This window comes from Auxenochlorella protothecoides, assembly GCF_000733215.1.
Source record: "Auxenochlorella protothecoides strain 0710 unplaced genomic scaffold scaffold37, whole genome shotgun sequence".
NCBI lineage: Eukaryota > Viridiplantae > Chlorophyta > Trebouxiophyceae > Chlorellales > Chlorellaceae > Auxenochlorella > Auxenochlorella protothecoides.
Window position 1 is genome coordinate 351,487 of NW_011934458.1, and position 11,247 is coordinate 362,733.

Sequence of the window (11,247 nt, forward strand, 5' to 3'; positions counted from 1 at the left end):
ACACGATCGGGCTCGATGATGGGTGTCTCCATCGCGAGTTCGCCCTGGCTGGGTCCCAGCGGTCTCCCCTCCTCGGCCTGTTTTCGGACGCCTCGGTCCCGCTGCCCCCGCCCCACCCGCCACCCGGCCGTCCGCGTGAAGGTGAGGGTATGGCCTTTCATACCTAGGAATGACCAGCTGGCATGCAGAATGTGCTCTCCTTGCTCTGCCGCGCCTTCCCCAGAACCCCTGCCCTCCGCCGTTTCTGTGCCCAGCCCCGACCCCAGGCTCCTGATGCAGCGCCGCTCCATCCCTCACCCCTTCGAATCCACCTCTTCTGCCAGGCCGGGCTGGAGCCCAAGAAGCTGACGGCCCAGGACCTGCGGCGCATCCAGGAGCAGGGCCCCTCCATCCAGGACCTCACCCGCACGCTCAAGGTGGTTTATGAACCCCGCAGCGGCAAGGTGGTGGAGCCCCTGGTGCTCACCCACGACTTCGTCCCCCCCTCCGCGCTCACCGCCCCCGTGCTCACGCCCGAGCCCGACTGGCGCCGCATCCCGGAGATGCCCTTCATGGAGCTTTTCGATGGCCTCCAGCGCCGCAACTGGACGCACCCGCGCTACGACCCCTCGCTACCCAAGTGGGAGCTGGCCTTCTTCCGCGACACCGCCCGCCTGCTGCGCCCGGTGTACAGCGGCTACCGCGTGCTGGTGCAGTGCCCCGCGGAGGGGCGCTCCGCCTGGGTGGCGCTGGACCGGTCGGGGGCCGACGCCTTCCTCCGCGACTACTCCGGCGGTGGGCTGGGCGGCGCCGTGCACAACGCCAAGCGCCTGCCCCAGGTGCTGGTCTCGCCGACGCAGTACGGCTTCAATCAGGTTTTCGAGCAGGTGAGTCATCCGGCTGATTGGGAATGGAGGGAAAGGAGCGGGGGAAGGGGGTGCCAGTACCGATGGTGGTGGGGAGGGGGATGATGGCGCGGGGGGTGGCGCTGTACTAGGTCCAGGACTGGGTGAGAAGGCTGGCTATGGCCCCCTGGTTTTGAGGTGCTCCCTCCACACCTCGACCCATCCTCTGCGCCCCCCCTTCATCCCACACAGCTGTTCCAAGCCTTTGAGGAGGAGGCGACGCCGGCCCAGATGCACGAGATCTTCAACAAGGGCTTCTCGCCGCGCAAGGGGACCACCTACTCGTGCCCTGCCGACAAGCAGCTCTCCGTCACCTTCCACCAGACCCTGCCGGTGGGTGGTGCACAGGGATGACTGGTCAAGGTGGACTTGGAAACTTTTGCTGTCGATGGTGGGGTGTGCGTGCGATTGGAAGACCTTTGGGCTCCCCATTCACAGGATCGTGGGGTCCCCACTGCATCCCCCAATCACAACCATTCCCCCTTTCCACACCCACCCACACACCCAAAACATAACAATAGGAGTACTCCCTGGGCTGGCTATTCAAGGCCATCCCACAGTACGGCATCTACGGCATCGCGCTTTCTTTTCTCGCCGTGGTTCTGGCCGTCGGTATCTTTAAGCCTCGCAAGCAGATGCCCATTGACCTCTTCATGGTACGACAAGGGGGTGTTGCGTCTGGATATTCGCGGTGGGCAGTTCGGGGGCTTGCAATGTTCTGTCATTGCTGGAATCGTGCGCCCACGGCCATTCCCCACCTCCCCCCACCCCCCACCCCCACCCCGGGGCCATCTCCATCTTCCCCCAATTATCGCCCCCAACCCATCGCACCATCACAACAAAACAACAGGCGCTGGAGTTTGCGCAGTCCAAGGGCAAGGCGCGCAAGGATGGCACCACGGGCGTGGGCTTTGCCGACGTGGGCGGCATCGGCACCGCCATCCACGACCTGAACGACGTGGTGGCCTTCCTCAAGGCCCCGCTGCAGTACGCGGGTATGAAGGCGCGGCCGCCCAAGGGCATCCTGCTGGAGGGCGACCCCGGCACGGGCAAGACGCTGGTGGCCAAGGCGGTGGCGGGCGAGGCGGGCGTGGCCTTCTACCAGATGGCGGGGTCCGAGTTCGTGGAGGCGATCGTGGGCGTGGGCGCGTCGCGCGTGCGCGACCTGTTCAAGCGAGCCATGGTGAACGCGCCCTGCATCATCTTCGTGGACGAGATCGATGCGCTGGGCATCAAGCGCGCCGACGCGGGGGTGGGCACCAACGAGGAGCGGGAGCAGACGCTGAACCAGCTGCTGACGGAGATGGACGGCTTCAGCCCCAGCCTGGGCGTGATGTTCATCGGCGCCACCAACCGCGCCGATCTATTGGACCCGGCGCTGCTGAGGGCGGGGCGCTTCGACCGCCGCATCCGCATCAACCTGCCGGACGAGGTGGGGCGGGAGGAGATCCTGCGCATCCATGCGCGGCGGACCAGCATGGACCCGGGCGTGGACCTCGCCCAGCTGGCAAAAGACCTGCCCGGGCTGTCGGGCGCAGAGCTGGGCAACGTGATCAACGAGAGCATCCTGGAGTGCCTGAGGCGGCGCGGCACCACCGTCACCCAGCGCGACGTCGACAACGGCGTGGACCGTGTCGTGCAGGGCGTGCGCCTGCCGCCGCTGCCCAAGCACTACGCCATGCGCCGCCGCCTGGCGCTGCACGAGGCGGGGACGGGCGTGCTCTCCACCTTGCTGCGGGCGCGCAGCGGGCACGTGGAGGCCGTGGAGCGCATGAGCCTGGTGGGGCGCGGGCGCGAGCTGTCGCGCACCGTGCTGGCGCGGGGGCGGGACGAGACCTACCTCCTGGTCACGCGCGCGCGCCTGCGCGACCGCATGCGCGTCGCGCTGGCGGGGCGGGCCGCGGAGCACCTGTTCCTGGGGGAGGCCAGTAGCTACTGCGACAAGGACCTCCAGGTGGGATTCAGTCGGTGTGGTTGAGGGAAAGGGTGGGGTATTTGACGTGGGGAAGGAGGGGGGAGACCATGCGTCACACTGTGTGAGGTTGTGAGCGCTTGGGACTGCAGCGACGGCGTCCTACGCCCTGCTCAGGGCTGCAACTCAGGATCACCCCCACCGCCTCGGACGCCACAGGACGCGCGGCGCATCGCGATGCGCACGGTCACCGCCTACTGCCTCTCCGACCTGGGCCTGGTCAGCTACTCCCCGCCCCCCGTCCCCTCCATGGAGAATCAGATGTTTGGGTTCGAGGTCAACCCCGACCGCATCGACGACAACCTGTTTGGGCACGCGGTGCCCGGCGGCGGCTTCCAGCCCACCGACGCCACCTGGAACGCGGTGTGCCGCGCCGCCAGCGACCTCATCCTGGCAGCCTACAACGACAACATGGAGGAGCTGGCGCGGCACGAGCCGGCGGTGCAGGCCGTCGCCGACGCCCTGCTGCGCCAGGAGACGGTGCTGGGTGAGGAGCTGGAGGCCATCATGGCCTCGCACCCGCCCGCGGCACCCGTGCGCGAGGTGCCCCGCCTCGCGCACGACTTTGATGCCATGGGCGGGATGGTGGGCGAGTTCCACCGCTACCAGCGCCTGGAGGCCGCCGAGCGGGAGGCCAGGAAGGCGGGCGAGGGCAGGGGCCTGGGCGCGGGGGAGTTGTGGGAGGAGGCCATCCGTCGCGCGCCCATCGGCGCGGGAAGCGGCGGCTAGGCAGCCGGTGGTTCGGTCGGTGCGTCGCACGTGAGACGGCGCCTGGGTCGTGTTGTGCGCCTGGGCACCTTGCCTGTGGCGCAGAGTCGGACCCTTGCTCTCTCTTCCCAACCCCACGTCTGGCGAGTGGATGGCACCGGCGGTGCACACCTCTCCCCCTCCCTGAGCGCCCATGGTCTACTACCGACCACTCAAGTGTGCCCTCCCCTGCTCTGCACATGAGTGAGCGTGTTGTAAAGTCCACAGGAGGAGGGCCGCGCAGCGCGCCGTGACAGCTGGGGCATGGGGAGCATGGGAGACTGGGGATGGCAGAGGGAAGCAGGACCCGTACGACATCCAGGGTCCGCGTGGCAACTTCAGCATGGGATTGATGCTGCGCGCCTGGTCGCACGCCAAGCTGGCCCGCCCGCTCAGGGCGAGGGCAGGCCGAGGGACTTGGCCAGCCCCGCCATCTTCTCCTGCATGCCCTTGACGCTGGTGGCGTGGGCCTCCTGCGCCGCCTCCAGCACCGCCTGGGAGAGGGCCTGCAGGAGGGTTGTATGTGGAGGCGAGCGTGGTAACAGTCAGTCATGAGCAGGGTGGGTGGAGGATTCACGAGACTGCGCTTTGAAGTGGGGTGCATCCACTGCGGGAGCATGCTGGCTGAAGGCTCAGGGGATGACATTCCTGCCTCGCTGCCCAACCTCCCACCTCAGGGCCGTCCTTGTATGCCTCCTGCGTGATCTCCACTGCCTTGGGCTGCTGGTTGCCAGACACCACCACACGCACGGTCTCGTCCTTGGAGAAGCCCTCAAATTCCGTCCTGGCGTGAGGGAGGTCAGGTGGAAGCAAAGGTGGAGGGAGGAAGAAATGGAGCCGTCGAGGGAGTGCGCACAGTGCTGCGCTGCATAAGCAGCCACGAAGCACGATTTAAACTTGGACGGCGTTTCCAAATCTCCCCAGGATGCGACCAGTGGCCCGGAGGGGGGCTCCCTGCAGGGAACCGGATATACCTGCAAACATCACCCGACCCTTCCCTCTCGCTTCCTCACTGTGCGAGTTCTGCCTGCAGCCTGGCCGTCTCGGTCTTCACGAGGTTTTGCGCGTCCTTCAGCTTCTCCATCATGTTGCCAAAGTTGCCAAAGGGATTACCACCTCCGCCTCCACCTTCCTGCCAGGCGCAGAGGAGGAATGAGGGGAGGTGATGGCGCGATGTAGTCCTCTCCAGCGATTATCGGTGCTGTCCAGCCAAATCAACATGTGCATGTCCCGCTCCGAGCGCCTACCTCCTTGCCCTTCCCGAAGAGAGCTTGTGGGCTTGCCAGACACGTCCTCCTGGCAGACGAGCTGAACTTGCTGCGCGATGGAAAAGGGATGCAGGCTCTCGTGATCTAGTCTCGGCAAATCCATTTTAATGTGCCCATTCCCACACTCCCATTCTATGGGCCCCCCCACACACTGTGTCCGTGTCGAGATTCCAGCAGGGCGACACGAAGTGGAAAGGCAAGGCTTCAGACCCGCGCATGTCGCTGCCATTGCGCCTGCAACCATGTGTGATTTATTCAGATGATGAGCAAATGCTACGAGTTGGTACTCGTTTGTGTCGCATCAGATCCTGCATGGCACCCCCTTGAGTTCGTCTTACCCACATTCTCGCAGGGCCCCGCTTCCCGCCAGGATCCAGGGATCTCAACGAGGTACGTGACCAGCGTGCATGCACGGTGTGGTCGTCCTCGGGAATGATCGCTCAAAACGACTTACCCTAATTATGTAGTTGCACCGCTAGGAGACTGTTGGGATCTCGAATTGGACCTGCCTGGTGCGCGTGCCATACCCAACGACCGGGCACTACCCAGTGTCACGTCACCTGGTCTGGCCCCTCCACTCCAGCCTCGCTCGCTGAGAGGATAGGACTCGAATCCAGAATAATATGTTGGGGGTACACTTTCGACATGCGCTCCTCATGGCAGCAGCGCTGGCCATGCTGGTACACCCCGCCTGGTCGAAACGGGACGAGGACAACCTGATTGGATGGAGCGAGGACTACAATGCTGCCCCTGGCACAGGGAACAGACTGGGGAGAATGAAGGTCCTCAGTTGGAGTCCCCGTATTTTCCTCCTCCAGAACGTCCTCACCGACGGTGCGTGGTGAGGAGTTGGAGTGTTTGTTGTACGCCCAAGCATCAGCCGGGGCAGGAACTGCTTGTGGCCGGCATGTCTTGGTGTCGGCTGGGTCGGACGAGGATCCTGATCCTGACTCAGGTGCTGCATGCATGTGGGCATTGTATCGTCAGTGATGAAAGGGGTCACAAGCCGCTGCCACCACTGCCCAACGAGTGCCCGCCCAGACATGCGGAATGCCAGCGCCGATCCCACCCCCGCACCCCCACCTCTTCCCAGACGAGTGCGACCACATCATCAAGGCCGCCACCCCCCGGCTGGAGCGCAGCGGCGTGGTGGAGGTGGAGGGCCGGGGTCGAGACGGCGTCTCCGACGTCCGCACCTCCTATGGCATGTTCTTCGACCGCAAGGAGGACCCCGTGCTCGCGCGGGTGGAGAACCGGCTGAGCGAGGCCACCATGATCCCCGTCGGCCACGGCGAGGGCATCCAGGTGCTGCGCTACGAGAATGGGCAGGAGTACAAGCCCCACTTTGACTACTTCTTCCGTGAGGCTGGGGACGGGGTGGGGGAAATGGGAGGAGGGGTGGCGGCCTGGGGCCATGAACTGAGAGGGGGGACGTGGGAGCAGTGTATCTAGATGCGGCAGCGCACAGACCTGTTGTCATCAATCGATAACATGCCTCCCAAACTGCCCCTGCAAAGGCCGATCAGTCCCTTTGAGGCCATCAATCTCCCTCTCATTTGATCTCCCCCCCCCACTCTTACAACTGCTTGCAGACGAGGCGGGGACCGACAACGGCGGCAACCGTCTGGCCACGGTACTCATGTACCTGTCGGATGTGGAGGAGGGGGGCGAGACGGTGTTCCCCAACGCTGCTGTCCCTGCCAGCCAGAGCCGCGAGGCGGGGTACAGCGAGTGCGCCATGGCGGGGTTGGCCTACCGCCCGCGTAAGGGCGACGCCGTCGTCTTCTGGAGCCTGCGCACCGACGGCACGCTGGATGCCGGGGCGCTGCACGGCTCCTGCCCCGTCACCAAGGGCACCAAGTGGGCCGCCACCAAGTGGTGAGATATGGGGGGAAGGTTGGATGGTTGCATTGACATGGGGGGGAGATTGCATGTTGGCAAGGTCGGGAGGGCTTCCTGCCGGTGTGCGTGGAGAAGGCCGCCGCCGCGATGACCCTGCAGGCACGGGGCCGCGCTGCGCGGCCGTGCCTGCATCATCACAGCCAGACTCGTGCATCGCTGCCGATGACGGCTGGGTGGGCTGCTCCCCTCTGACCCGCCACACCCTTTGTTCCCTTGGTCCCGCATGGCAGGTACCATGTGGCCCACTATGCGATGGACGGAGAGATTCCCAAGTCTGTGAAGCATGTAGTGTTCAAGGCCCCCCGCCCACCAGCACCCCCAGGTAGCCAAACAGGGTGCCGGACAGGAAAGGGAAAGGGGTCTGAGCGATGCATGCATGGCTTGGGGTTGGGCCTCTGGGCAGCCCCTCAGGCTTGCATCAAGGCATGCACACTCTTCAGGAACCGTCCTCCCAGCAGCTGGAAGCAGGCCCTGTCACAACCCCATTGCACCCATCTCTGCAGGGTGCAAGGACACGCAAAAGGCGTGCTCAGACTGGGCCGACGGCGGCGAGTGTGACAACAACCCTGGCTTCATGGTCGGGCAGAAGGGGCAGGCGGGCGCGTGCCTCTACTCCTGCAACCGCTGCGACCTGATGGACGCAGCGATGGCCACATGAGGAGAGGGTCGTGGTATTGAACGGTATATCATGTGTACAACGCTCTACACTTCTTCCCGATCAGCTGCAGTATCCCCCCATTCCGACTGCATTGGCGATTTTCCAGGTGCTGGTGCCCCCATGAACATCTGCTCGTGCTCTCTGTGCCCTCCCGGGTATGCAGGGACGGCTCGTGATACGCGTATTTGTGCGGAACAAGGGGCCTTTTGGAATGGGTAGTCCAGTACAGGCTGAGAAGCCGATGCATGCAACGAGGCTGGCAATGAAATCCCCGGGAAGTGGGTGAAATATGAGGGCATGATGTGACTTGTGGGCCCCTGCCATGGTAACTCACAGAGCCGACTGACGTCCTGTTCACGTTGCTACACTGCAAAATTCCTTCCTTGCCACAATGCATGTAACGTGTGCTGGTCACATTGTTGCCTGCACATCCACGCCCACATTGGTCGCTGATCCTATAAAGTCCTCCTTGGTAGGCTGCTGTACGGCATCGTGGCTGGGCGGAGGATCTACCACGGGCACGGCCCCCACCCTCGGCCTCTTGGCCATGGCAGACTCCCCTCCCACCTCTGCCTCTCCGTCCTCCTCGTCGCTGCTTGAGGACGAAGACGAGCCGCTGCCGCTGCTGCTGCTACTTGAGGATGAGGAGGAGCTTGCGGAGTCCGGCCCCTCTCCCGGCTGGGCGCCGGCATCGTCCGCCTGGGCGGCCAGATCGGGCCTGGCCAGGCGCAGCCTGGCCAGCCAGCGCTGGCTCATCTTGGGGCGGCCGCGCCGCGTGTGCCGCCATACCCTTGCGAATCCCACGCTGCTGCAGAAGTTCTGGGTCACCGCCAGTGTGTCATCCAGGTTCAGGACCGCGTGCCACCAGCCGGCGGGCACAAAGATGGTGTCCCCGGGGCCTTGCACGCAGTGTATGAGCCCGGGCGGCGCGCCCGGCGGTGTCCCAGGATCTGGGAGTGGCACGCTTCGTGAGCTGTCTTGGGGGACTGGTTGCGGCGGCGGGGGAGGAGCGCCTGGCGTTCCAGGGCCGGTACCTCCACCCCCTGCCGCTCCATCGCCGTTCATGCACCCTGGCGCCTGACCGCCCTCCGCACCGAGCATGGCCCGGAAGACGGTGGCAAACCAGGAGGAGGCCTCGCGGTCGGAGCCCGGCGGCCTCAGCACCTCGCGGTGCGTGCCGGGGGGGAACAGGGCCCAGCGCTTGTGACCCCGGAGCAGCGCATTCCAGGCGCTGGTGGCGAGCGGGTCGATGTGGACCCCGCTCCCGCTTCTGGCCGGGCCCATGACCAACCACCTGGGTGTGGAGAGGGAGCCGGGATGGATCCGAGCTGGGAGAGGTCAGCGTGTGCACTTCCACCGGAGGCTGCACAACTCCACGGGCCAGGCATGTGGCCTTGCCTGGTGCACACACAGCATGCATGCTTGGAAAAGACGCCCGCCCATCCCACGCAAGGGACTGCACCTGTAAGGGGGCCTGCGCCGCTCGCCCGCATGCTGCATCAGGTCCTCGGCAAACAGGGCCGGGACGGAGTAGTCCTGCCTCAGCCTGCGGCTGCCGCGCCGGGTGGCGAAGCTGCCGTCGAAGATGTAAAGGGGGGAGTCGTCGAGGCGGCCGTGCTCCCTGCTGGCCCGGTAGTACAGGAAGTCACGCAGGGACAGCCGGACGGCGTAGCCGTCGTCATCCGACCCGACCTGCAAGCGGCGGGAGGGAGGGGGGGCCTCGAGCATGTTTGGGGTGAGACAAGCTGCGCAGCAGGTTTGGGATCAGGGCGCCGGCGAGAGGGAAGAGCACTCACTCCCCAAGCACCACCCGGTCATCCACACCGCCGGGCTACCTTGAACCGGTGGTCGCCATACCTCTCCAGCAACCGGGCGTCCGTCCATTCCCGGCTCGCCGGCCAGTCGCGCGTCAGCCCGGTGAGGATGACGGGAACTCCAGGGGACTCGAACCTGACGGCAAACTCCTCGGCGGTCAGGGAGCGTGCATCCACGCGTGCTATTGTGTTGGGGAAGTCTGCGCCCACCTGCAGGACATTCGAATGGGCCAGGCCGAGCTTGCTCCAGCCCCCACCGGTCACGCTCAGCTCGCTCCGGGCCGCACGCTTGGCGTGACGGATGGTCCGCTCCACATCAGTGCTGCGGAGGAGAGGGTATGACGGCAGGAGGCCTCGGCATTGGTGCTCATCGATACAGTCATTCACAGCAACGCACACAGAGATTAACGTGGAGTCACACTGGAGCCGGGATAAACATTCTTACTCGTATTCGAAGTTCAAAGCTTGTGTATCGGCAGGCGCACACGGCGCAGGAGGGCTGGAATCAGACAGCCGGGTACCGAGACACATGCAAAGGGGATGGTCGACCGGACTCTCTCACAAACACGGCGGCCCCAGCGTCCACGCCGCGCTATCAGCATGGACAACTCGCGATGAAAAGGTGCACATGGAAACCATCAAGCCTCCAAGCATAGACGCAGAGGGAGCATGTGTTCTCTGCCGCGCGCGCGCCACAACACCGGTCTCCATGTCACCGCATCTGCATGCAGGCACAGCCGACCGGTGGGGTCACACGCTGCCCTCGTCGAGGAGAATCCACTGCAGACTACAACCGCTTCAGCCATATGGGATGTCGATACCGGCTCATGCACCAGCGATTGCCGAGGCAGATGTGGATACAGCAGGCCCCATGAATCGCTGCAGAGTCCTCTCCACAGTGTCGACGATCGACTGTGTGTGTGAATCGATCTCAATGTTCACAGCGTCGCCCACGGTCTTGGACCCCAGAACAGTCACCCTGTGGGGTGGACGTCAGGAGTGCATCCATGTGGACGCGGAATGCTGTCGATAAGATCTCGAACAGTTTGGCTCACCTGAGTCTCTGCAAACAGCCGCACACTTGGCCCATGACAAACATCCCTATTGCCACACTCACCCCACAATCAGCACCCATCATGAAGCCCCTCCCATCTCAAATGCTGGAGAGCATGATATCCAGGCTAAGCTCACTCCTTGGGCCCATGATCAAAGAAGTGCCATACCGTCACTGCTGCTCACCTCTGGGTTTCTGGAATAAGGTAGACTGAGAAGGACGTCGAGGTCACCTCTCCCACCGTCAGACTGCAGCCGTCCACGCTGACAAAACCCTTGGGCATTATGTACTTGATCCAGGAGGCGTCCGCAAGCTGCATGGGTGGTGGACCCGACAATGAGACCCAAGGTGCATGTGCAGGTTGGGCGCAGCCAGCGTCACTGTTCAAAGCTACCACCTGCACCTCGCCCAGCATCGTCAAAGTCTCGGGAGAACCCCCCCCCTCCTGCACCTCAGGTCACACCCCTGTCCCTCACCTCGAACTCAAGCCGCCGGTTCAGCTCTGTCACCGCATCTGCTGCTATGCATGCCGTGGTGCATATATGCCCAGACACGGTGTGCCCGCCGATCTCGTCGCCAAATCGTGCAGCCCTTTCAAAGTTGACGGGCTTACCTGGGGCCAGATTACCCAGCGTGGTCCGGGCGAGGGTCTCTGAGATGACGTCAAACCAGCCGGTGTCGCCATCCTGTCGTGTGAGGGTCAGGCAGGTGCCGTTCACCGCCACGCTGGCACCGATCGAGATGCCGGAGAGCGCCTCCTGGGGAAAGGCCAGCTCCAGGCTTCGGAAGGCGCCAGCGTCGGACACGGAGCGCACCGTGGCCTGGCCTTGTACAATGCCTGTCCACGGGAGATGTCGTGGGTGAAGAGGTCTGATTGAAAGGATCCTGCGTACAGGAATGTCATCTCGAGAGAGCGTCACTTTCCTGGTGCCATGCGGGTCCCTCGAA

General features: G+C 64.3%; 4 protein-coding genes across 4 annotated transcripts in view; 2 read left to right on the plus strand and 2 right to left on the minus strand.

The window, feature by feature from the left end:
• Positions 1-15: 15 nt before the first annotated feature.
• F751_3576 (ATP-dependent zinc metalloprotease FtsH) lies at positions 16-3,585 on the plus strand (the record flags this gene model as incomplete). The annotated part of the gene is made up of 6 exons (XM_011403489.1): positions 16-141; positions 324-866; positions 1,077-1,217; positions 1,406-1,540; positions 1,735-2,838; positions 3,016-3,585. 6 exons carry the CDS (start codon positions 16-18, stop codon positions 3,583-3,585), a joined length of 2,619 nt encoding a protein of 872 aa, XP_011401791.1.
• Positions 3,586-3,995: 410 nt separating this feature from the next.
• F751_3577 (Nucleoid-associated protein) lies at positions 3,996-4,690 on the minus strand (the record flags this gene model as incomplete). Its single annotated transcript, XM_011403490.1, has 3 exons — positions 3,996-4,109; positions 4,276-4,387; positions 4,617-4,690. 3 exons carry the CDS (start codon positions 4,688-4,690, stop codon positions 3,996-3,998), a joined length of 300 nt encoding a protein of 99 aa, XP_011401792.1.
• Positions 4,691-5,647: 957 nt separating this feature from the next.
• Positions 5,648-7,431, plus strand: F751_3578 (Prolyl 4-hydroxylase subunit alpha-2; the record flags this gene model as incomplete). The annotated part of the gene is made up of 5 exons (XM_011403491.1): positions 5,648-5,705; positions 5,965-6,231; positions 6,464-6,749; positions 7,004-7,095; positions 7,277-7,431. The coding sequence occupies 5 exons, from the start codon at positions 5,648-5,650 to the stop codon at positions 7,429-7,431; spliced, it is 858 nt and encodes a 285-aa protein (XP_011401793.1).
• Positions 7,432-7,842: 411 nt separating this feature from the next.
• F751_3579 (Bifunctional arginine demethylase and lysyl-hydroxylase JMJD6) overlaps positions 7,843-11,247 on the minus strand; it is a gene marked incomplete at both ends in the record, with an annotated part of 4,988 nt that continues 1,583 nt past the window's right edge. The window contains 6 exons of the mRNA XM_011403492.1: positions 7,843-8,330; positions 8,526-8,725; positions 8,894-9,123; positions 9,267-9,567; positions 10,485-10,612; positions 10,776-11,137. Of these exons, the coding sequence (XP_011401794.1) occupies positions 7,843-8,330; positions 8,526-8,725; positions 8,894-9,123; positions 9,267-9,567; positions 10,485-10,612; positions 10,776-11,137 (1,709 nt within the window). The remainder of the gene's footprint in view (positions 8,331-8,525; positions 8,726-8,893; positions 9,124-9,266; positions 9,568-10,484; positions 10,613-10,775; positions 11,138-11,247) is intronic.